The following is a 27,188-nucleotide window of genomic DNA, read 5'->3' on the forward strand; positions in this document are numbered from 1 at the left end:
TCAGTTTTGTTTTTTTTTTGTTTGTTTTCTTTCTTCTTTCAGTTTCCTAACAACTTTCACATGGTTCCCCAAACCAGATTCCCTGAAAACTTCACTTCCCAGCAGGCTTTGACTAGTGGTGACATCTGCTCCACTCTAGTGTCTAGAGCTCCCTCTAGTGGGCAGCTGCTCAAAATTCAGGAAAGGCATACAGATATTGTAGTAATGAAGCATTAGGAATGAACATTTCTATGCTTTTGTGATCTGCTATAATAAGTATTTAGGATTAGCAGAATATAAATGCTTTAAAATAAATAAATGTATCTTTCATTGACGTTTAAACATAAACCTATCAGAAAAGTTCTCACCCAAGCAAAATTTACCAAACACAAATATCTATTTCTATTTTTTGAAGCTTTTTATGCTTCAGAAAATTATCTTTAGTGAGAGTCACATAAAGTATACAAGGAAGAAACTCGTCTGTTTCTGAGAATTTGTTATAAAAATGCTTACAACCTCCAGCTTGACAGAATTTGTTATAGAAATGCTTACAACCTCCAGCTTGACAATAAAATAATGTTCCAACTCCATTTTTACCAAGATAGTAGCTTCTCAAATAACTACAAATAGCATCCAAGGTTATTGTCTTAGAACTCTTCCCTTTGCTTCACTCCATCTGTTCATTAAATACCAATGTTATTCGCAGTGTTGGGTCACAGTGTAGTTCGCGTTACCCTACTGAAGCTTCTGCAATAGCCAAAATATCAACCTGAAAGTTGTGCTGTCAGCATACCTTGCAGGGATACCTGCAGGTACTAGTCCTGGGCATGTCCCAAGTTTACTAGCTGCACCAATGGCTTTCATCTCCAAAAGCATGCCGGCCTATTCACCTGTCTCTGAAGTTCCTGGCTCCAAAAGCACACCCGACTCCACATAGGAAGCTGTAGACTTTCCTCAGAAGCCACCATCCTCAACTCCATAAAATCTTGACACAGGTCATTATCAAGAGTCTGAACTGTTGGTCTGGTATGCTAAAGATGACTTCTCTGATCTAGTTGACTGCATTCCATGCAATAAGAGAAAAAAAAAATAACCATGGTTAGAAACTTCAAAGGAAAATACACAGATTTGTTTTTTCATCTTTTTTCATTGCAAAAGAGGGAAAAGGATATAAGAAAGGGAAAACTGTTTTTCTCCCAATAAGTAGAGTCAGTAAAACAATGGTCACCTAGCCTACAACTACTTTGGGAAGCTCTAAAGGACTAAACATTTTATTCTGCTGCCAGTTCTTCATACTCCAGGTTTAGCTTATGGTTACCCTGAATGCCTGAACTACACAAAGTTAACTCTTGTTCATTTTGAAACATTTTGTTTGATCATTCCCCCACTGAGGTTGTTATTGCATTCCCAACATTTCTCAGTCATACTATAGAAGTGCCTTTCTTATTTCTATTATAGAATAACAACTGTGTTCTTTCTTAGGACCGAGTGGTCTGCCTTTTTGTCCAGTAATAGCAATGGGGCAGTGTCAGACAATATTTTGTGGGAAACTGGCTTTTAGAGAATTGTTAACATAGAAACATAGAAATGACAGCAGAAGAAGACCAAGCGGTCCATCCAGTCTGCCCAGCAAGCTTTCACTTTTTTTTTCCCCATACTTATGTTACTCTTGTCCCTTTAAGTGACTTTTTTGTTCTATTTCCCTTCCATCCCCGCCATCGATCTATTTCCCTTCCACCCCCACCATCAATCTATTTCCCCTCCATCCCTGCCATCAATCTATTTCCCTTCCACCCCGCCATCAATGTAGTTAGCAGTGCTGGAGCTGCATCTAAGTGAAGTATCTAGTAGCTAATTGGTTAGGGGTATCAGTGCTGGAGCTGCATCTAAGTGATGTATCTAGCTAATTGTTTAGGGGTAGTAACTGCCGTCATAGCAAGCTACTCCCATGCATGTTTATCCAGCCTGTGCAACTTAGTCCTTGTTGGTTGTTGTCCGAATATAAATCATCTTTTCAAAATTCTCCCTGCCATTGAAGCAGAGATCTTTTCATCATTCCCCCTGCTGTTGAAGCAGAGAACTATGCTGGATATCATTGAAAATGAAGTATCAGCCTTATTTGGTTTGGGGTAGTAATCGCCATATCAAGCAAGCTACTCCCCTGCTTTTTTGTGGATGCAAATCCTTTTTTTTCACATTTCCTCTTTCCGTTGAAGCATACAGCAATGTTGGAGTCGCATTAAATGTGTGTATGTTTATTGAATTAGGATATTAATCTCCAGGTAGTAGCCGTCATTCCCGCAAGCCGCCCCCATGCCTCTTCACTTCATTCACATCCTCTAGACTTTATGGATCCACAGTGTTTATCCCACGCCTCTTTGAAATCCTTCACAGTTTTGGTCTTCACCACTTCCTCCAGAAGGGCATTCCAGGCATCCACCACCCTCTCCGTGAAGAAATACTTTCTGACATTGGTTCTGAGTCTTCCTCCCTGGAGTTTTAAATCATGACCCCTGGTTCTGCTGTTTTTTTCAATGGAAAAGGTTTGTCGTCTTTGGATCATTAAAACCATTCAAGTATCTGAAAGTCTGTATCATATCACCTCTGCACCTCCTTTCCTCCTGGGTGTACATATTTAGATTCTTCAATCTCCCCTCATAAGTCATTTGATGAAGACCCTCCACCTTTTTGGTCTCCCTTCTCTGTACCGCCTCCATCCTGTCTCTGTCCCTACGGAGATACGGTGCTTCCAATAAAACAGAGCTTACGAGCCAGAAGACAAACACACACCTAATCTATTGCCAAATCTGATACAAACTGAAAAGTGATGAGTCCTTCAACCTTGATGTAAACAAAAGTATGTAATTTATCTTTTACTTAAATGTAATGCCTGAGCCTATCTGTTTTGGAGTGGCATACAAGTTACAGAGGCAGACTAGAGATCTCATATTAAATCATAATAAAGAAAATAGATCAAAAGGCCTAGATAATGGAATTGCAAAAAAAAAAAAAAAAAAAGCTGGTGTAGAGGTTGACAAAACTAACATTTGGCTTTGCACCCTACCCCTGGCTGCATAAAACCAAGTAGCATTGCCAGAAGGGAGCACCAGCCTGTTCCTAGTCCTGCCTTACATCAGTAACACCAGATACTGTATACAAGGCCATTCCACTGCCAGCAATTTGTATATGATAGTGTGGCTGGTGTGCTCTGGAGCCAGCCTGGGAGGAGGCATTTTTCCAGTGTATTTTGGTTCTTCCTTAAAAAGAAGTCTTTGGTGTTACATAGAACAGGAAGTAAAGTGGACAGGGGTAGAAAGACTAGAGGCCAGCAACCTGAGCAAGAAACACAGGCAGTGAGAGTGTGAGAACTATGAGAAATATAAAAGCAACAAGAAGACACAAGCTGGGCAATAGTCACAGGCAGGAAGAGAGTAAGACACATAAAAGGTAGAGACCAGGAGAGAGTGAGAGCCAAGAGAAATAGGCATGGGAAAATAAAGAGATACGAAATAGTCACAAATTATGAAAGAAGAAGATCTGTTATAGAAAGTGAGAGAGACACAAGGAGAGAGTGAGAATTGCATGAGATTTTTACAGGTGGTGGGAGAGCAATAACCATATGAGAGAGATTTATTTATTTATTTATTTGTTTTTTTATACCGATCTTCCTACATTAGATGCAAATCAAACCGGTTTACAAAGAACAAAAACTTGCCAGACGGCAAGTTTTTTTTGGTCAGATATAGGGGAAAGCAAAAGATATGAGACCAAGCAGTGAGAGAATGAAAGTTTAAAGAGACACATTGAGTGAGAGCGAGAGATATGAAATAGTTAGAGGCTGTGAGGGAGACAGACATGGAACAGTAAGACCTGTGAAGGAGAGACAGGTAGTGAGGGAGCAAGAGCTGTGAAACAGAGAGACAGTTATAAGAGAAAGAAATGGAGGGGAGAGATACCCTTACCCACCTGTGCCAAACCTTTTTCCTCATTCCTTGCTTTATTGGTCTTAGGTGTTGCAGGTTTTTAGCAGACTGTATAAAAATGTTTCTGATCCCTGAGCTAGAGACTCTTCACAAATACAATATAAGTAAATATCCTGAGATAGTAAGCATCTGGTAGAAGTGAGTTAAATTGTATTTTGAAATAAGGGATGGAGTTTCCAATGATGCTATGTTAAATTATGTTGTCATGCATAAATACGACCTTTTCTAGACTGCAGAGCAACTCAAGGTGATTTTACAACAATTAAAATATAATAAAATGGTTTATAATAGGGGTGTGCATTCGGATTGACCGCATTAGTAAAACGCAACTCATATTTTTTTTTTACTTAAAAAATTGATTCGACATAAACGATCGGATTTCCCACATATCGAACATAGATATGTTCGATATGTGGGAAATCGCGATTGTTGAGCCAAAATAAAAATTTAAACCCCCTCACCCTCCTTAATCCCCCCCCCAGACTTACCACAACTCCCTGGTGATCGAGCGAGGAGTGAGGACGCCATTTCTGCAATCCTTGGCGAGAAGCATGTGACGTCGGCGGCACGTCGAGTGACGCCGGCGTCACGAGATTCCCGGCTCGTTCGCGCCGGACGGCTCGTTCGGCCCAAAAAGAACTTTTGGCCAGCTTGGGGGGGTCAGGAGGCCCCCCCAAGCTGGCCAAAAGTTCTTTTTGGGCCAAACGAGCCGTCCGGCGCAAACGAGCCGGGAATCACGTGGCGCCGCGTCACTCAGACGCGACGTCACGTGATTCCCGGCAAGTTCGCGCCGGACGGCTCGTTCGGCCCAAAAAGAACTTTTGGCCAGCTTGAGGGGGTCAGGAGGCCCCCCCAAGCTGGCCAAAAGTTCTTTTTGGGCCGAACGAGCCGTCCGGCGCGAACTTGCCGGGAATCACGTGACGTCGGCGTCACGTGATTCCCGGCGAGTTCGCGCCGGACGGCTCGTTCGGCCCAAAAAGAACTTTTGGCCAGCTTGGGGGGGTCAGGAGGCCCCCCCAAGCTGGCCAAAAGTTCTTTTTGGGCCGAACGAGCCGTCCGGCGCGAACTCGCCGGGAATCACGTGACGCCGCGTCACTCGACGTGCCACCGACATCACATGCTTCTCGCCAAGGATTGCAGAAATGACGTCCTCACTCCTCGCTCGATCACCAGGGAGTTGTGGTAAGTCTGGGGGGGGGATTAAGGAGGGTGAGGGGGTTTAAATTTTTTTTTTGCACATATGTACATATACCCAACTCATTGGATTTTTTTTATGTCCATATTGGCCGCAAGTGGGACCCCCTTTCGGACATAAAAAATATGAACATAAAATTTTGCTCTGCACATCCCTAGTTTATAATAATATAATGTTACAGCTTGCATTAATTAAACAATGTTATATTTAATTGTGCTGTCTCCTGAAGGAATAACTCTCTGCTTTCTAATAGCAACTGAATAAGCAAAAGTAAAAAGAATATATATCTCTCTTCAAATTAAATATATATATATATATATATATATATATATATATATATATATATATATATATATTTCTTGACAGTGGTCCAGGCAATTATATTTCCTCACATTGACTATTGCAATGGTCTTTATATTGGTTTACCAAAAGGTTTAATTCAGTCGATACAACTTTTGCTCAATTCAGCGGCAAGGTTAATTTCCCATTATAAGCGATTTGATAGGATTTCTCCAGTTCTCTGCAGACTTATCTGGTTGCCGGTTAATGAGCGCATAGTTTTTAAGATCAGTATGATAGTTTATAAGCTTATTGCATCTGACTCTGCTTTTTGGCTTAATGCACTTCTGCGGATTTACAAACCGGTAAGGTGTCTGAGATTGTCACAATTGAATCTGTTAGAGATTCCTTCTGTTCGTCATGCAAATTGTTTAGCACAAGGGAGACTTCTTTCTCCATAGCAGCACCTAAACTATGGAATCTTATTCCTTTCGAACTTAGGTCTCTGGAGGATGTTAAAAAGTTTAAAATGTCAATTAAAGAGTTTCTACTTCATTGTGCATATAACAGCTAATACTGTGATGTTAATGAGTCTTCAGGCAGTTTGGAAGATAGTGGGAAATGATGAGTAATCATGTTACATTCTCTCTTGTAGTGAATTTGTTCAGACTGAGGCTGATCTTATTGTTGAAGGATTGAATTTATTTTGCTATATTATGTATTTGTTTAATATATGATATTTTCCTCTAGTTTCTGTGAAACTAAAATATGCATACTGTATGTTGTCAGTTACATTTTTATTATGTATGTTTACTATGTATATCGACTAGGCCTTTCAGTGTTAGGCGATTAATAAATTTTATTAAATGAAATGAAATATATTGTCTTGTATGTATGTATACAGAAGAAAGTAGCTGTATTAATAAGGATAACAAGAAGGAAATATGAGGAGAGTAATAGATTTATAAGAATCTTGGCCATGCAACTTGTGGACCAGAAGAGGCAAATTTTGATTCTAAAGGAATGAAATAAAAAAATAACATTAATTCTCCAGAAGGCATTCTAATTTTTTATTTTATGTGTACAAAGTGTTATATTCTTTTCAGCTACTTTCTTCTGTCAGTCACATAGATGATTATCTGCTTTCTAAGACCGTCACCTAGGATTTTTGAGGCCTTGGAGGTAGATGAGATATTGCAGAAGACAGTCAGTCATTGAGGATCTTAAATCAGAAAAGACATCTGAACCTGATGGCTTTAGCTCTCATTTTTTAAAAATAAAGCCAAGTACATTAATTTTCAGGGTTTTTTTTTCCAAAGATGGTTCCAGAAAGTTGTCTTGTCCTCATCCATCCATGTGCCAGACTGCTATGACATTAATCCACATAGAGGGAATCCCAAGAGATTTGTGTGTTTTTCTCACTTTCCTATCTCCTTGTTAAATGTTGATTGGAAGATTTTTGAAGAGAGGCTGCAGAAGGTATTACCCCAGTTTATTCACAGAGATTACATAGACTATCCCAGGCTACCATTCAGTGGTTAATGTATATAAAGTGATTGGTGTTATTAATGCAGCTGTCACTCTCTCAGAGAACTTGATAATTCTGAACTTAATACTGAAAAGATCTTTGACAATGTTAGAATGGCTCTTTTTGTTTTATATTCATTATAACTGTTGATTTGATGCTATTTATCTAAGTGGGTTATAGGCTATATACAGTTTATTTCAGGCCTTTGAACTTTTCAATAGTGAGTGCTCAGATATTTTCTCACTGAGTCCATGAAGCCTTCAGTGCTGTATTCTTCCCCATCCCTATTCTGTTTGCACTTGTTATAGAGCCCTTAGACTCCTTAATTGTTTCCAGTGAGATATCTCAGGTGTTTGTGCCCTCTCACAATCATTGTGTCACTCTTTACATGGCATTGTCTTGCTTTTCCAGAATCTGTGATCTTTAATTTTGTGAATATTTTAGATGTATATAGTAAAATATCTGGATATAATCTGAGATTCTGCCAATTAATCTGTCCTCCAGTGCCACAGATTCCATTAGCAACATGTGTGTTTAAATGAGAAAATCAGAATTAAAGTAATTGTGGGTCACAATCTCCACCAATATAAACACTCATTTCCACCTAAATTCCTCTTCTTTATTGTTACATAAGAACATAACTTTTGTTAACTTTTATTAATAATCTAATAATATGAAAACACTTATATCAGCTAACCAGATATGTTAAAAGTTGCAAAGATGAACTCACTACCCAGGCAGGGCCAGCAGGATCATTAGACAGACTAGGTGGCTGCCTAGGGCACCGGCAGTGGGTGGGACATCTTTGTCACTCATTTATATATTAAAGCAATAGATTTTTGTCTCATTTAAATATTAAAGTACACGGTTTTTGTCTCAAGTCTACCCTACCCCTTATAAACCCCACACTCACTCAAATCAAATAAACCTCTCTCATACCTCTCACCACATCACCACATTCATTCCACATATCAAAAACCCTTTAGTTTTATATTACACTCATTCTACTAGTCCCATTGCTTTCCTTCGCTCTCCCTAAACACTGCCTTAGGTGTTCCCCACCAAACACAGTCTCAACATGTTCAGCGTTTCTGTCCTCTTATAGCTGTTAATATATCATGTCGTTTGTTGAAAAAAGTTCACACTCCAATGTGTTCCAAGGATAATTGCCGAAAATCTATAATGCATAAATCTCTCTTGGAGCCCTCAAACCTGCTGCAAAGGGTTCATGAATGCATAGAACAACCACTGTTCAATCCTTCTCCACCTCCAAGCTGATTTTAAATGTGTACAAGGCTCTTAGAGGAAATCTAAACAATCCCTATCACAGATGTATTTCACGTTACTTGTAAGTTGTTTCAAGGCACTCTTGCACAGAGAACTTTCCTTTCTTTTTCACAGAAAAAACTGTAACGGACTCTCAAAAACCATATATGCAACCTGACGCTGCAGCGTTTCGGCAGCACATGGCCACCTGCATCAGGGGATCATCTTAAACGTTCTAAAAATAAAAAGCATACATACCACTTATAACAGCCAAAACTATCAAATCCAAAACCTCATCATCCACCCCGAATAAAACACTTACCCGCATCAAAACAATGCCTCACACATCCCCATCCATCTTTCCCTTTCTGCACTCAACCCTACACATGCGCACATTAAAACTCTATTAACTCCTCCCCACCCTTCCTAAACACACCCACCTTCCGGCTATACTCAAATGACATTTAAGCTCTCCCCCCCATCAACCCCGAAACATTCACAGATGCACAACGTAATGAATGCTCCTCATTTTTTCTTTTTTTCTTCTGCACCCACTATTGTCACTCTTTAGTGTCTATTGTGATTCTATGAAAAAATTAAATAAAAATATCCTAGACTCTGTGTTTCAATACTTACTTATTGCTTCAAGCCATTCACTATACTTTAATCATCCTTTTCCCATCCCACAAATGTCCTTGTTATTACCCGATTGTCTGTACCAATTCTCAAATCTTATACTCTTATTTATATATCTTTAATGATCTTTTTCAACCCTCCCAGGGTACTCATTACATCTTCTACCCTTTCCCTATTGACTCACACAGTATTACCTACATTTCCCAACCAGCTATCTTGTTCCAATCTTTCAACCCTACAGTGCCCCAGTGTACCCCCAAAAATGCCTATAGTCATTTTATTTGACAGTTGTCTACTCCCAACTATCCAAGCCCTAATAAAGAGCTTTCCACTCAATTTCTTTATTGAGCCCTGCTGGGGTCACAGTATTCCATTGAAAAATATATTGTTGCTCTTTAAGCATCAACAACCTATCAAAATCCCCCCCTCTCCTTTGGGGAACCAACTGTTCTAGAGCCATAAAGGTCAAGTCTGCACTTGAATGGCCCTTTGTATTCCAATGCGTAACCAACAAGACCTCTTGTCAATTACATCTAATACAACTAATGTGCTCTTGAATGCGGACTTTTAATTTCTGAGACATCTTACAAATATAGCCTAGGCCACACAGGCACCAAATCAAGTAGATCACTCCACTGGAGTCACAAATAGTATGAGTTCTTAAACTAAATGGACATCTATTAGGTATAAAGACCTTATCCTCCTCAAAAGACAATGGACAGACATTGCATTTACCACAAGGGAAATGACCCTTTTGTGTTACTGTCATTGAATCTATAGACATTGCAGAGTGCACCAGTCGATCCCTTAAATTATGTGTCCTAGAGAATGCAAACAGTGGACTATCTTGAAATGGGGTGCATAACTGTAAAACTCCCCAATGTTTCAAAATACACCCAAGAAAGAGATCTAGGCATCATAGTGGATAACAGAACAGAATTGAAATCGTCGGTTCAGTATGCTGCGGCAGTCAAAAAAGCAAACAGAATGTTGGGAATTATTAGAAAGGGAATAGTGAAAAAAACAGAAATTGTCATAATGCCTCTGTATCGCTCCATGGTGAGAGCACACCTTGAATACTGTATACAATTCTGGTTGCCACATCTCAAAAAAGATATAGTTGCAATGGAGAAGGTACAGAGAAGGACGACCAAAATGATAAATGGAATGGAACAGCCTATGAGGAAAGACTAAAAAGATTAGGACTTTTCAGCTTGGAGAAGAGACGGCTGAGGGGAAGATATGATAGAGGTGTTTAAAATCATGAGAGGTCTAGAATGGGTAAATGTGAATCGGTTATTTACTCTTTCAGATAATAGAAAGACTAGGGGGCACTCCATGAAGTTAGCATGTGGCACATTTGAAACTAATCGGAGAAAGTTCTTTTTCACTCAATGCACAATTAAAGACTGGAATTTGTTGCCAGAGGATGTGGTTAGTAGCTGTGTTTAAAAAAGAATTAGATAAGTTCTTGGAGGAGAAGTCCATTACTTGTTATTAATTAAGTTGACTTAGAAATTAGCCACTGCAATTACTAGCAACAGTAACAAGGAATAGACTTAGTTTTTAGGTACCTGCCAGGTTCTTATGGCCTGGATTGGCCACTGTTGGAAACAGGATGCTTGGCTTGATGGACCCTTGGTCTGACCCAGTATGGCATGTTCTTATGTTCTTACCAACCAAGTGTCAAGAGTAATTGGCAATACACAAACCAATCTTGCTTGTGTTTTTGACCCTTGAGGGTCCAACAACAGTTCATGATTCCCCCAACGGCCCTCTTCCATGACTGTATCAGCACCTTCTTAGGATATCATCTCTCTCTAAATCTACTAACCATTTCTTGTTACCTGTCCACATACTCAGCAGTAGAGAAACATAACTTCCTTAATCTCAAGAATTATCCCACTGGTATATTCTGTTTCAACTTCAATGGATGACAACTCTGGAAGTGTAACAATGTATTACGATCTGTTTCTTTCCTAAAAATCGAAAAATGGAAACACGCTACATCATGAGAAATCAATATATCCAGGAAATGTATCATAGTAGGACTGCTACTGAAGAAAACTGTAAATGAGAGTTTTGTTGAATAAGCCATAATAGAAATTCATCCAAAGTATTTCGTGGACCTAGCCAGAGCAGCAGGATATCATCAGTATAACGTCTCCAAAGCCTGTTGTCTGTATAGTGATAGAGCGAAGGACCCAAAAAACAAAGCGGAAGCCGATCCAATATTGCTGGGTAGCGAAGAAACAAAAGAGATCGATGTAACAAGGGACTCTTTATTAGAACTTGCCTGACTCTGGCTGAGTTTCGCTCACACAGGAGCTGCCTCGGGGGCTACTGTATGGATGGGTTCTTGAATATGGCAACTTCAACGTGAAACCATCACAATATACTAAAAGATATTCTTAGTACTGTCAGTGCAGTCAATGCCGCGGATATGGTAATCACAATTATATCAAATATGATTAACAAAGTAACAAAATCTTAGGGCTGTCTGTGCAGTCAATGTTGGATTCGTGGACCCTTGAGCTAATCGGAGCCAGAAGGTGGAGTGCTGAGAGGATACCCAGCAGTGGTCCCGACCGGGAGGCGGATGAAGCAGACTCGCGGATAGCTGGAAGGGAGGCGTGGAGAGCCCTATGCGACCAAGGGCTCCGGAGACGACTGAAGAGGCGATGAGGCTGACCTGGTGGAATAAGATCTTCGCCCTGGAAGCCGGTACTCCCCCGAGAGGAGCTCGTAAGAGTCCGGCCGCTGGGACTTAGGAGATTCACCCTGGAAGCCGGTGCCCCCCCAGGAGGAGCCCGTAGAGACCCGGCCGCTGGGACTTAGGTGGGTCCTTGGAGAAGGGTCGTTGCTCACCAGGCCAGGGTCAAATACCAGAGGAATGTCATCAGCCAGTCCGAGTCAGGCGCCAGAGAATCACCGTAAGCCAAACCGAAGTCTAAAGCCAGGGAATCACCGTAAGCCGATCCGAAGTCTGAAGCCAGAGAAGTACCATAAGCCAATCCGAAGTCTGAAGCCAGAGAAGTACCGTAAGCCAATCCGAAGTCTGAAGCCAGGGAATCAGGAGATGAAGCAGGGAAGCAGGAACGCAGCAACTGGGAACAGGACACACGAAGCACCTGGGAACCTCGTTGCAAGGCCCTGAGGAGAGGGACTGCAGGGCTTAAATAGCCCTGCAGCGTCTGACGTCACCCGAGGGCGGAAGCAGGTTCTCCCACGCCTGGCCCTTTAAATTATGAGCCAAGACGCGCGCGCGTCTAGGGGGGCGGAGCCTGCCGCGGCGAGACGCCGGCTGCTCCGACGGAGCGGGAGCATGGTGGCAGAAGCGGGGGCAGGCCCGGGTGCAGCGCGCGGGTGCCGGGAGAGCGGCGGCACGGGCTCCCGGAGGCCCGAGGAGGAAGAAGAGGGCCCGAAAACCCGCGGAGGTAGGCGGTGCGGCCGGGGCCGACCCGGGGCCGCAACAGTCAATGCTGCCAATATGGCATTCAAAATAATATCAGGTGTGATTCACAAAGTTTCAACCTTGCTATTCAATATGACACATGACACTACACAATTTTGAAACTTTGTGAATCACACCTGATATTATTTTGAATGCCATAGCAGCATTGATTGCACCGATAGTGCTAAGATTTTGTTACTTTGTTAATCATGTTGCAGCCCGGTCGCCTGCACTGCGACCGGGTCCTTACCTTCCCCGCGGCTCTCCCCTCAGCGCCGCGAGCCACGCGATTCCGGGCTGGCCTGGCCGCATGGCAGCGGCGTCCTCCTCGTGGGGACACCGGCAAGGCCCGACGGTAGCTCCGCCTCCTGCAGAGGAATGCACGCGCGCGAGGGCAGTCTTTTTAAGGGCCCAGCACCCGGAAGTGCCGGTCCGCCCTCTTCCTGACGTCAGCCCCGGCGGGGGATTTAAACCCGCAGCCTTCTTCCTTGCCTTGCCTTGCAACGAGGTCACTCCTAGGAGGATTAGTTGCAGTTCCTGATTCCGGTTACCAGTTCCAGTGTTCCTGCCTTCTCGCTTCTGACTCCTGCTGCCTGCCTTGACCACGGTTTGTCTTCTCGTTTCTGACTCCTGCTGCCTGCCTTGACCACGGTTTGTCTTCTCGCTTCTGATCCCTGCTGCCTGCCTTGACTACGGTTTGCCTTCACGTTCCTGACTCCTGCTGCCGGCCCTGATCCTTGCTCCGTTCCGGTTTTTCATCTCATCTGCAATTCTCCTAAGACCCAGCGGCCCGGGTTCCTACAGGCTCCTCCTGGGGGAACCTCGGGCTTCCAGGGCGAAGCCACCTAAGCCCTAGCGACCCGGGCCTCAACAGCTCCTCTGGTGGGGTCTCTGGTTTCCAGGTGAAGATCCGTTTCCTACGGTGTGTGTCTGCCTTCTGACCTGTCCTCTTCACCGGTCGGCCCAAGGATCCACTTTGACGCTAACAAATCATATTTGATATAATTGTGATGACCATATCCACAGCATTGACTGCACTGACAGTACTAAGAATCGCTTTTTGTATATTGTGATGGCTTCACATTGAAGTTGCCATATTCAAGAACTCTGAGGCAGCTCCTGTGTGAGCGAAACTCGGCCAGAGTCGGGCAAGTTCTAATAAAGTGTCCCTTGTTACACCGATCTCTTTTGGTGATAGAGCGAGAACCTGTTCCTCAAACTTCCCCATATATAGATTAGTGATATCTGAAGCCATGGAAGCAGCCATCACTACCCCTTTTATCTGTTTAAAGAACCAGTTCCTAAAACTAAAAAAATTCTGTTTCATCACCCAAGATGTCAATTCAACCAAAAATTCTGTGGGAACCATTCTGATTTCCAATCTCTGCTCAAGGCATTCTCGAATTATATCAATGGCTTCATCTTGTGGCATTTAGTATATAACAAGGCCACATCAATGGTTACTAGGGATGTGAATTATTTTTTGATGATTTAAAACAATCGTCAGATATATTTTAAATCATCAAAAATCATTAGAGCCATGATACAATGGCAATTCCCCCGATTTATCGTCAAAAAATCGTAAAGAGGAGGAGGGCGGGAAAACCGGCCGGCTACTTTTGCCCTCACTATGTTGACATAGTGAGGGCAAAATGGCGCCGGCGCCATTTTGAATATTGGCAATACAGCCCGCGTGCAGGAGGTCGCTCCCGGACCCCCGCTGGACTTTTGGCAAGTCTTGTGGGGGTCAGGAGGCCCCCCCAAGCTGGCCAAAATCCCTGGGGGCCCAGCGGGGGTCCGTGAGCGATCTCCTGCACTCGTGACATCGGGTGACAGGAACCAAAATGGCGCCGGCGCTACCTTTGCCCTGTCATATGGTAAGGGCAAAGGGCCACCGGCGCCATTTCTATTAACGCAGCCGTGGCCTGACAGCAGGAGATCACGCCGGGACCCCCCCCCACTGGACCCTAGGTAATTTAAAACATTTTGGGAGCTTCGGGAGGGTGGGGGAGGGTTTTAGGGTTGTTTTGGTGTGCCGGTTTTCCCGCCCTCCCCCGATTTATGATTTTTTTTACGATTTTTTACCAAAAAAACCCATGATGATCAGATTTCCCTCCCCCCCCCAGCCAAAATTGATCGTTAAGACGATCGATCACACGATTCACATCCCTAATGGTTACCATCAACATGTCTGATGAGGGAATTACCCAAATGTCTAAGATCTTAATTATATGGCCTGAATCTCTAATATATGAAGGTAGCCATTCCACAAATGGTTGCAAAAACCTATCCACAAACACTGATAGTGGTTCTAATATAAAAATAAAACTAAAGGGTTTTTGATAAGTGGAATAAAATGGTTTTTGATAAGTGGAATGAATGTGGTGATTTGGTGAGAGGTATATGAGAGGTTTTTTTGATTTGAGTGAGTGTGGGGTTTATAAGGGGTAGGGTAGACTTGAGACAAAAAAACATGTACTTAATATATAAATGAGACAAAAATCTAGTGCTTTAATATAAAAATGAGTGACAAAGGTGTTTTAAACATTACAATTGAAGTATTCTATTGTTTAATAAGAAAAGGATAAAACAATTTTGTTATAGGAAAATGTGTGTTGAAGATGCAGACTGTTGCCTTTTAGGGGAGGGGATTTATTTGATTTATATTTATAGATGGTCTAATTTGTGGTGTGTGTGTGGTTTTGTGTGTATGTGTGTGTTGTGACTTTTTGAATTGCCAGACAATAGAACTTCCAATATATATTTTAATGATCTTAAAAATTATTATTATTATTATTATTATTATTATTTACTTTTTTGAGTTACCAGGTGCAATTTGAGATTTTAATATGTCCTCTTGTTGCCTGGCTTTTAACCTGATTAAATGAGGATGGGATAGAGACATTCAGAGGGCACAGTTAAAATTTAGCTGATGAACACTGATACTTAATGATAACCAGCTAAAGTCAGCCAGGTAAGCATGGTTGGGAAAAAATTGTCCACAAGTTGTCCATATGACCTCATCCAGGTATATTCAGTGGATTCTGAATGAACTTCTGCTGAACTTCTAAGTAAAATAATCTGGGTAACTTTACCCAGATAACTTTTCCAATCATTGGCTCACTGAATATTGACCTTGATGTTGTCATTCCATTCAATATTTATTTATTTATTTATTTATTTGGATTTGTTTAATTTTCTTACCGAATATTCAAGGGATGTACTGATGAATTTTGTTTTTGGGTACTTGCTAGGTTCTTGTGGCCTGGATTGGCTGCTGTTGGAGACAGCAGCCAATCCAGGCCACAAGATCCTAGGTTCTTGTGGCCTGGATTGGCTGCTGTTGGAGACAGCAGCCGATCCAGGCCACCAAGGATCCATCAAGTCAATCCATGATTGACTTGATGGATCCTTGGTCTGACCCAGTATGGCAATTTCTTATGTTCTTATAAAGACAAGCAACCAATCAATATATATAAAGTAACAAAATAGAATATAATACAAAGGAAAATCAATATAAATAAAATTAACAAAATATACTAAGCATAATACAAAATGTGATATGATCTAAAACAAATGAATATAATGAATCATACAAACTTAAAATAGCAAAATATTTATAAGTACCTACAGTACCTGAATGTAATCCACTTTGAAGTGCTGAAAAAAGTACAAAAGCAGAATATAAATCTAAATAAATAAATAAGTAGATAATGACATTAATCTGGCATAAATAAAAATTCTTAGATGCTTGGGTAAAAAAAAATTAAAATATTTGTTCAAGGTGGAATGCTCTTGGAAATGCATTCCAAAGAAAGGGAACTGCAAGGAAAAAAGCTTGATTTTAATCTGGATCCCACAATAATCCTTAGCTGAATGGTTACCCATATAAAAATGTTGAAGTAGGTAAATGTGAGTAAGGTAAATGGATACATATTATGAAAGGCTTTATAAACCAGGTAAAAAATTTTGAACTGAACCCTATAATTAACAGGAAGCAGTTGGAGAAGGGTTAAAACACAGAATATATTCCCTTAAAGAGATGCCTGAGGTCAAACGGGTTGCTGCATTTTGAACTAATCGTGATGAGTGTTCTTGTTTGGGAGATATGTCTTGAGCTGAAAATGAACCATAAATTTGAAGGTCATCTGTATAAAACTGAAAGTTCAGACTAAACAACTTATTTTTTATTTTATTTTTTTTATTTTATTTAAAGTTTTTGTATACCGACATTCGTTAAGAAAACATCACATCGGTTTCCATAGAACAAAAAGTGGCCAACAGGGCTTTACATTGAAACTGAATAAAAGAACTAGGGGGGGGGGGGGGTAGAGGGGAGGGGGTGGTAGAGGGATAAGGGAAACCAAGGTTATGCTGTACAAGTAATTAAATGCAAAAACATGGTTAAATGCAAATATAGCTTATGTACAATAGGGATGTGAATCGTGTCCTCGATCGTCTTAACGATCGATTTCGGCTGGGAGGGGGAGGGAATCGTATTGTTGCCGTTTGGGGGGGTAAAATATCGTGAAAAATCGTTAAAAATCGTTAAAAATCGAAAAATCGAAAAACCGGCACACTAAAACCCCCTAAAACCCACCCCCGACCCTTTAAATTAAATCCCCCACCCTCCCGAACCCCCCCCCAAATAACTTAAATAACCTGCGGGTCCAGCGGCGGTCCGGAACGGCAGCGGTCCGGAACGGGCTCCTGCTCCTGCATCTTGTCGTCTTCAGCCGGCGCCATTTTCCAAAATGGCGCCGAAAATGGCGGCGGCCATAGACGAAAAAGATTGGACGGCAGGAGGTCCTTCCGGACCCCCGCTGGACTTTTGGCAAGTCTCGTGGGGGTCAGGAGGCCCCCCACAAGCTGGCCAAAAGTTCCTGGAGGTCCAGCGGGGGGCAGGGAGCGATTTCCCGCCGCGAATCGTTTCCGTACGGAAAATGGCGCCGGCAGGAGATCGACTGCAGGAGGTCGTTCAGCGAGGGTTCCGGCGCCTCGCTGAACGACCTCCTGCAGTCGATCTCCTGCCGGCGCCATTTTCCGTACGAAAACGATTCGCGGCGGGAAATCGCTCCCTGACCCCCGCTGGACCTCCAGGAACTTTTGGCCAGCTTGTGGGGGGCCTCCTGACCCCCACGAGACTTGCCAAAAGTCCAGCGGGGGTCCGGAAGGACCTCCTGCCATCCAATCTTTTTCGTCTATGGCCGCCGCCATTTTCGGCGCCATTTTGGAAAATGGCGCCGGCTGAAGACGACAAGATGCAGGAGCAGGAGCCCGTTCCGGACCGCTGCCGTTCCGGACCGCCGCTGGACCCGCAGGTTATTTAAGTTATTTGGGGGGGGGGGTTCGGGAGGGTGGGGGATTTAATTTAAAGGGTCGGGGGTGGGTTTTAGGGGGTTTTAATGTGCCGGCTCACGATTCTAACGATTTATAACGATAAATCGTTAGAATCTGTATTGTATTGTGTTCCATAACGGTTTAAGACGATATTAAAATTATCGGACGATAATTTTAATCGTCCTAAAACGATTCACATCCCTAATGTACAATAATAATATGCTAGGGGAGAGAGTTAAGTAGGGAGGATTTAAGTCAGGACCTGGAGGGCAAGGGGAGGGGCGGGGAGGGGAGCGGGTGGGCGGGGCGGAGAGGAGCAGGGGAATAGGAGTGAAAAGAAGTGTGGCTCATGCGTAGGCTCGTGTGAACAACCAAGTCTTGAGGTTCTGTCTGAATTTCTTAGGGCACGTTTCAAGGCGTAGGTGGGTGGGCATAGCGTTCCATAGAGAGGGACCAGCTAGGGATATTGCACGTTGTTTGGTGGCTGTAAGATGGAAGAGTTTGGGAGAGGGTGTGTGAATATTTGCAGTGTAGGGCATTCTCCTAGGTCTGGAAGAGGAACGGATGTGTAAACTGTCTGGGAACCAGAGCATGTCAGGATTGTGGATGGCTTTGTGGTTAAGGGTAAGGGTTTTGAATTGAATTCTGGCTGCGATGGGGAGCCAGTGAAGTTGTTTCAGAATGGGTGTGATATGTTCTTTTCTGCGGGTGCCTGTTAATACCCGTGCGGCTGCATTTTGAAGCAGCTGTAGGGGGTCAAGGCTGTTCTTTGGGAAGCCTAGGAGTAGAGCATTTGAGTAATCTATTTTAGATAATATTAGGGCTTGCAAGGCAGTTCTAAAGTCGTTGAGGTGCAGGATAGGTTTACGTTTTTTGATGGTGTGTAATTTGTAGTAACAGTCTTTGATGGTGGAGGAGATAAATTTCTGTAGGCTGAATTGAGGGTCAAGTGTGATGCCTAGGTCTCTTACAGATTGCGAGAGGACTGGGGGAGCAAGGGGAGAGTTGGCTGAGGGGGTAGGTAATGGATTGATGGGCTGAGGTGAAATGATCATAAGTTCAGTTTTGTTGGGATTTAGGGCTAGGTTGAGTTGTCTAAGTAGACAGTTGATGGATGAGAGGGCACTATCCCATCTTTTAAGGGCATTGGAGATGGAGTCGGTGATAGGTATAAGAACCTGCACGTCATCTGCGTAGACAAAGTGTGGGAGGTCGAGATTTGAGTGTAGCTGGCAGAGGGGAAGGAGGTATATGTTAAAGAGAGTGGATGATAAGGAGGAGCCTTGGGGTACGTTCCTTGTGATATCGATTGGCTCTGATTCGTGGTTTTCTATTTTTACCTTGAATTGTCTGTCACTTATGTATGATTTGAACCAGCGAAATGGGGTCCCAGAGATGCAAATATCAGCTAGCCTGTTGAGTAAAACAGAGTGGTTAATAGTGTCAAAGGCTGCGGAGATGTCTAATAGGGCTAGAATGAATGAGTGACCTTTGTCAAAGCCTCTGATGACAAGGTCACTTATGGCCAACAAAGGGGCAAGATAAATATTTTAAAAAGTTGGTAAAAAATTGCTTCTTGCAGAACCCCATACTTTCTGGGCCCTACTCCTAGCACAGAACGTAGTACAGTGACATGGGATTTAACTAAACCTTTTGTCTTTGTGTTCTACAGAGAGAAGAAAGAGAGAGAGAGAGCACTTCTGTGTAGAGTCATTATGACATGTTATATATATATATAAACACCACTGTAAGAGGGGACACTTTCAACTCAGGGCAGGTTTCGGGGGGTGGGCTTCCTTACATAGTCAGAGAAATTATCTGCAAATGTGAATTCAGTGAAACGAGCTAGAGACTGCATTCTACAAATCAACTCCTCTTGTTCGTATCTTTCATCAATTTAAATGACAGAAATTTTTCAGTGGGTTTTTCTTGAGTAAATGCACTTTACTCAAGTAAGTGGATTTTTGAAAATTGTTACAATATATGCCATTGAATTGCCCATAGGATTTGGTCACATAAGTGCTTTTTAATGGGTTAATTTTAAAAGGTGCACACATGCGTCTATGTGCATGCTGTTCCTGACGCGTGCATATGGGAGCAGCTATCTTAAAACATGCACGCATTGGCGCATGCATGCTATAAAATACGTTTCCTACACACACACATGCGCACCAAATTTTAAATTCCATGCATGTGTGGGCAGGTCAGGTCTCTCAGGCGCGGGGGTGGATTTTTACAAAGCAACGTGCGGCGACACGGGTAGGCCTTCCCCAATTCTTTCTCTGTCCACTCCAATTAAGGAATGGACTGGGAGAGAACTTCCCTATACCCCTCCCTAACCTTCCTACCTTTTCCCGTCTCCTCCCTCTCCTCCCTGACCCCTAACCGCTACCTAGCTACTCAAGGTTTTTTTGTTTCATTACTTACTGCTCCTCTGGAACAGAAATAAATTCCATGTGCTAGCAGCCGGCCGGTGTGTGCTTCCCCAGGACAGCGTCTAATGGCACTGTCCCACCCCTTTCTTTAGGCCCAGCACTTCTGCGAATATTGGGAGTTATGCACATGGTCGGACCCTTTCTAAAATGCACTCAACACGTGCAAGACCCGGCCACACGCGTAACCCCCAACATTTACATGCACAGGGCTTTTAAAATTCAGTCGTACATGTGTAAATGACTTTTGATAATTGCTACAATTGTAGTTATATTTACACATGTAAATCCTTTTGAGAGTTTACCTGTAAGGATACTAGAGATGTCTTTATGCTATAACCTTTGCATAAGTCTGATTGATGGGCATCTAAACAATTATTCTCCTCTAAGTAAGTCTAATTAGGTTTAAAGCTTAATGTAGCATCAATAGATGTCTTTGCCTTGTGACTTTATAGATTGGTATATGCAAAGTGATAAAATTCCACAGAATACAAAACCAAAACCTCAATAATAATGCATCAGTTTCAACATAAGTGAAATATCTTTTGTGAATGTATACATATATATATATATACATTTTAAAAAAAGGAGGAAAAAGACCTCAGACTGGCTGATTTTGTTACAATGTCACCAAACTTCTAAATTCAATTAGGGATCAAAAAAACCCTCTTTTTGTATTTATATAGTAAAATAACTCAATTGTCAAACAGAATTTAATGTGTGAAAATCAAAAATCTTATCTGATAAAATATCATGCTAAAATATTTCAACTAGATCATATAAACAGTTGAAAACATCAGAGAAGCCAATGCTGCTAGTGTTTTGTCATAAGGCTGCTTCAGAGTACACTTCTAAAAAATATGAGGCATAAACTTAGACATATCCTTCTTTCTACAACTTTAATTCCAAAAAACCCTTACACCAAAAACCTTCACTGAAGATTATTGTGTGGATATGTTTACAGCCATTTATACTAATGGATTAAGTCTGCCAGCTCAAATAGCTTTCATAAAATGTATTTCAGTTAATAGGGATGTGAATCGTTTTTTGACGATTTAAAATATCATCTGATATATTTTAAATCATCAAAAATTGTTAGAGGCGATATTTAATAGGAATTCCCCTGATTTATCGTCAAAAATCGTAAATCGGGGGAAGGGGGAGGGGAAGGGGGAGGGCAGGAAAACCAGCACACTAAAACATCCCTAAAACCCACCCCGACCGTTTAAAATAAATCCCCCACCCTCCCGAACCCCCCCCAAAATGTCTTAAATGTATGGCCATATTGCCGTACTGCAAAATGGCCATATGGCGCCATATGCAAAATGGCGCCGGCCATATGGCCATATTGCCGAATGGCCATATTGCCGTATTGCAAAATGGCACCGGCCGTATGGTCGGCGTCATTTTCCATTACGGCAACACGATTCGAGTGCAGGAGGTCGTTCCCGGACCCCCGCTGGACTTTTGGCAAGTCTTGTGGGGGTCAGGAGGCCCCCCCAAGCTGGCCAAAAGTCCCTGGGTGTCCAGCGGGGGTCCGGGAGCAATCTCCTACGCTTGTGACGTCGGGGGACAGGAAGCAAAATGGCGCCAGCGCTACCTTTGCCCTGTCATATGACAGGGCAAAGGTAGCGCCGGCGCCATTTCTATCAACGCACCCGTGGCCCGAGGGTGGAAGATCACAACGGGACCCCCCCCCCCACTGGACCCCAGGTAATTTAAGACATTTTGGGGGGGTTCGGGAGGGTGGGGGATTTATTTTAAAGGGTCGGGTGGGTTTTAGGGATGTTTTAGTGTGCCGGTTTTCCCGCCCTCCCCCGATTTACGATTTACACGATATTTAAAAAAACAAAACCGACGATCCGATTCCCCCCCCCCCCAGCCGAAATCGATCGTTAAGACGATCGATCACACGATTCACATCTCTATCAGTTAATAAGAATACTCCAAAACATTTAAAGGAAAAAATAGTCCAATCACATTGGGATATTTTTTGATTGGCACTGTAATTAACCAATCAAGACTACTCCTCAACTTTTTTTCAAAAATAAAGAAGAGGATAGGCCAGTCACACAATAATGCATTTGATAGACACAAAAGTTCTCCAATATATTCCAAAAATCATTTAATGATGCATCACTTTCCTTGAAGACTTTCCCAAAATGATGTTAAAACATTCTCAAAGGAATAGATTCTACTCAATGTTACCAATCCACTAAGATGAGCAATTAGAGTAAAAAAATCAATTTTTGTTCTGGTCAAGTAAGAAAGACATTCCTGTCACCAACACTTAAAGGCGGTTTGATATGATTGATGGCAAAGCATGTTAAAGTTTTAAACTGATGTTTATACTCCATATAATATGAAACTATTGATGCCTCCATTCTTCTTAAGCAGAGACAACTGTGATGTTCCAATTGTCGAGCACATGATCATGTAGATTTACTAATATAGAATTTCTGATATGGACAAATGGTTTATACAACCAATGTGGTGGCACAAGTTGTAAAATATAGGAAAAAATAAGTTTAATCTGTGAGAGATCAAATATTCTGACCTCTCTCTGTCCAATTCAGTTTTATACCTCCTCTTTTTCCCCTCAGGACAAGAGAAGGTGTGTGTGTGTTTGGGGGAGGGGGCAGTAGAAGAAAAGGGGCTGGTTTAGGAAGCACAGTGCCTCTTCTTTCATCTGCTATGGTCCTAGTCTCATTCCCTGCAGGCTATTTAGGAGGGAGGGACAGGAGCAACGAGAGCTGAGAGTGAAGGATGGCACTCTGTAGCTTTCTTTTTTTTTTTCTTTATTGTTTATTGAGAAAGGCACAGAAAACTTATAGATAAAACATTGAACAATAACATGGCTAGACAGATAAACAAATGGCCCAATGTCTAATTGTTGAACATTAAGCAGAAAGTTTAACTGGGCATCCGAAGGCAAGCTAAACATCCGTCTGCTTCTCTAAATGTGCCCTCCCCCTCTCCCCTTTTTTCTTATTTATCCCCTTGTTTCCCTCCCCCACCTCCATCCCTTCCCAAAATAACATCAGTCATGGATAGGTATTACAGAGTTATCCTCCCTTGGGCCCCCAAAGCTGTTCAGACCAATGGGAAGTATCTCTGAAAAGCGCCCAAAAGGGGGCCCGATTGGGTACCAGTGCTCTTCAGCTAGGCTTGCCGAGCCTATATAGTTACTCCCTTAGCTCCGCTGAACCCGGTCAAGGTACCGGTTTAATGGGGACGAAATTCTAATAAACTTAGCAAATGAGTCACGCCTGAGTGCTGTGAGTTGTTCCATATAGCTTATCTGTCTCAATTTAGTGTACAGCTGGGATAAACCTGGTGGGTCCACATCCTTCCAATGCGCTGCAACCAACAGCCAAGCCGCAGTCGCAATAAAAGTAAACATTTGGGGCTGGATTTTAAGAGATAAGCGAGGGCGTAGATTTGTGCGCGCAACCTAGCGCGCACAAATCTACGCCTGATTTTATAACATGCACGCGCAGCCGCGTGCATGTTATAAAATCCGGGGTCGATGTGCACAAGGGGGTGCACCTTGCGTGCGCCGAGCCCTAGGGGAGCCCTGATGGCTTTCCCCATTCCTTCCGCTCTCCCCCACCTTCCCTTCCCTTATCTAATCTGCCCCCCAGCACTACCTAGATCTCCCCCTACCTTTATTTTCTTATTTACGCCTGCCTCTGGCAGGCGTAACTTGCCTGCGCTTGGCCGGCTGCTGGCGCGCAATCCTCCCGCACGGCCGCTGTGCCGGAGACCTCGGACCCACCGCTGGACCAGTGCCCCACCCACGCCCCGCCCCCTTCCCGCCCCTTTTTCAAAGCCCCGGGACATACGTGTGTCCCGGGGCTTGCGCGCGTCGCCGGGCCTAATCAAAATAGGTTTGCTCGTGTAGCCCCCCCTGCGCGCATAAATCCAGGGCTTTGAAAATCTGGCCCCAAGTGTGGTTTGTCCTCTAAAGCTGGATATGGAATCCCAAATAGCCAATAATCTGTAGCTTTCTTATAAAGATTTAATTAAGAGGTAGAGAAAGGTCAGGTATGTTGATTCTGTGGCAGGTTGTCACTTTTGTGACAAAACGCTAATTATGTGGTTTCTTCCATAGCCACACAGTCGCAGGAAGCTAGGGGCCACTGTCTGTAATGTGTTCAACTACACCCTGCAGAAGTCTGGTCATAGGATGTTTTGATAACCAAATATGATTTGTTATCTAGTCACATTGTTGTTGACAGGTTTGTGTATTCACATCAATTATTGCTTTTTATTTTCCTTGTTTTTTTTTTCCAGGGAAATTTAAGTTTTTCCTGTGTGGAGCCACATTCAGTGCCAGTCTTTTTCAATGCTACTAGTTACCTAGAGGTGCCTGGTAGGCCAAACCTGGATGAGTTTTCAGTCAGCTTCCATTTTCGTACTTGGAATCCCAGTGGCCTTCTCTTCCGCAGTCTTCTAGAGGGACAACAGAACGTAGAGATTGACCTGATTGAAGGCAAAATCAGCGTTCACATCGGCATCACTCAGATCAACAAGAACCGAATAGATATCTCCTCAGGTAAGCAGAATATTGTCAGTTTTTTTCAGGAAAGAAATGTGTTTTGTGTTATCTGATGTTTGCTTCGTTCTTCCCTCCATTACCACATCTATGCATACCCGAGAGCAGGCAGTTTGTGTGCATCCATTTTTCACAGACTGTCTTTCCACACAAGTGAACCTGTGCTTCCACTGTTTACAACAGGTGCCTCAGAGATATGATTGTATCGCATGGTGAGAAAATGGCTGCTTGCTTACTCAAAGACCATTACACCTGTGGCTCACACTGTTTATTCCTTGTGTTGATGGGGGGATGTGAAATTCGACATGGTATCTTAAATTTCTGGATGAGTAGGTATCTGCTGGGAGTGTACTCCTTCCACCTCCCGAACCCAAAAGCTATTCAACCTAGTACTTTGAATGGGACTAATTGTGTGGGTTTGTTTGTTTTTTTTTTGTTTTTTTTTGGGGGGGGTTGTTTGAGGCCTGCTAGTATTCCTATTAGAAGTTTCCTTTTTTGAACCATGGCCTACTTACCCTCCTCTCTGTTGAACAGATCCTTCACACTCCACAAAGAGGCTGCCACATCTTTTGCGCCTTTGCCAGATGTATAAGCTGGCAGGTTATGCCTACAAAGATGCTGCCATATGTAACTTGATATCTTTTGTGTGCATTCATAGAAATGGTGGCACATTTCTATTGTTGATTTTAGGGGACAAGTTTAGCAGCCGATTTTGCCCATCACCACTTGTCCTCTACAAAACCTGTGCATTATGCACCTCTGTCTACTTGCTGCCTGCTCAAACACCATGTCAGCAGCTGTGTGACAACTGAGGAGGAGTGAAGGAGTTGTGTATGTTATGTAAACCCCACAGCCCAAAAGCACACAACTAGGAGGCCTGCTGTTGCTTGGGAGCAGGCAGATCTCCACAGACTTGCTGTCTCCCCTGTTGTGGCATGGCATGTGGATCTGTTTATGGCTAAGGCTGATAACATACAAGTATTAGACAAATCCACATGCCAGACCAGTATAGGGGAGACAGCCAGCCAGCCTTCTAGCTGTCTGCTCCTGGGTTGTGTGGTTTGTCTAACCTACACAACTCCCTCACTCCTCAGTTGTCACATAGCCTCTGGCATGGTGTTAGAGCAGTCTGCAAGTTGAAGACATTTTGTTTAGTGTGGCACCTAAAAAGGCTTTTGTCCAGATTGCCTTTTAAGTGGCGTAAGAAGCCAAGTAAGGGTCCCAATGTAAAGTCTTGTGGGGTGATTAGTATAATTTGCCCTTAAACCACACAGGCTTTACATGTACACTATATACTCTGTGTCCCAGATATCTGTAGCTGCACATATATGCTCTGTAAAGATAAAACACATCTAAGGTTTTATATAATTTTAAAGTAGCCCTCTGACTGAAGACTTATGTCATGATAGCATTCAGTGCCAGAGCCAAAGAGAAGGGCCATTGTCTGGTCAGAAGTGATATATTTTCACAATGTTATAAGCCAAACATTTATAGACCCATTCCACTGGACTCCGTATGGAGGTGGACATTCGCTAGCTAATGCCTACCTCTCATACATGCCTATGTACCCAACAGTTAGCTATGAATATGATCTTTGGAGAAGGCAGCTGGAGTCAGTATTGAAGTTCCATAATAAAGAGATTCCTGTTTAACACTTGCTGTTTTCCTTGGGAAATTGCAATCAGCTTTTGCTTGTATGCCATAGGCCATATGATCTTACCTGCCAGAAAAGTGCCTACTTGGAATGGCCACTGACACTCTAGCATGCAAGGTCATGTGGATCTGAAACCTTTGACCCAGTGAACCCTTAAGAGAAAAAGCAAACAATAAAAACAGGTAAGCAGAAAGTGTTCTTTCAAGCTTGTGACCACTTTATTATACAACAAATGTCAATAGATGGAAAACAAGTCAACATCTTTGGTAATCACATTTTGCAAGGACAAGATATGTAACTGTATATCACACTGTAACTGAAATGTATATCTGAAATGTATATCTCTGCATACATTCTTGCAAATGGCAACATTAGATATACAGACTTAGCATCTTATCCTTTTGTACAATCATGATTGCAGCAAAGAACTTAGGAAGTGGAAGTGGCACCCCAATAGCTAAAGTACAGCTCTAATGTTAGAGCCGATAGCAGCACAACTATGTGATGTAAACCAAAAGGCCCCCAGAGAGTCCATGTTGAAAAAACACACTCAAATTGGGGATAGGTTAAGGGCCAATGTAGCAGAGTTCAAGTGAAGGCCCCAGACAGTTCATGTTGAAAGAGCACACTCAAAGGAGGGGACAGCCTAAGGGGCAAGGCAGCAGAGTTCAATTGACAACTCATGTTGAAAGAGCACACTCAAAGGGGGGGCATCCTAAGGGTCAAGGCAGCAAAGATTAAGTAGCAGGCAACAGGAATAGGACTGGAGAGTGCAGCAAGGAGGCCGAAGACCAGGCAAAGAGACACTTCAGAATGGAGGCAGAAGCCCCAGGTGAAGACACTGCAGCATGAAAGCAGGAGGTCCAGGAGAAGACATTTCAGCA

The 27,188-nt window shown here is 42.9% G+C and overlaps 1 protein-coding gene across 1 annotated transcript in view; it reads left to right on the forward strand.

Annotated features, from left to right (window-relative positions):
* The window catches only part of CNTNAP2 (contactin associated protein like 2), a 2,918,762-nt gene that overhangs the window by 793,482 nt on the left and 2,098,092 nt on the right, over positions 1-27,188 (forward strand). The window contains exon 7 of the mRNA XM_029589581.1: positions 24,389-24,650. Within this exon, the coding sequence (XP_029445441.1) occupies positions 24,389-24,650 (262 nt within the window). The remainder of the gene's footprint in view (positions 1-24,388; positions 24,651-27,188) is intronic.

This window comes from Rhinatrema bivittatum, chromosome 2 (genome assembly GCF_901001135.1).
Source record: "Rhinatrema bivittatum chromosome 2, aRhiBiv1.1, whole genome shotgun sequence".
Taxonomy (NCBI): Eukaryota; Metazoa; Chordata; class Amphibia; order Gymnophiona; family Rhinatrematidae; genus Rhinatrema; species Rhinatrema bivittatum.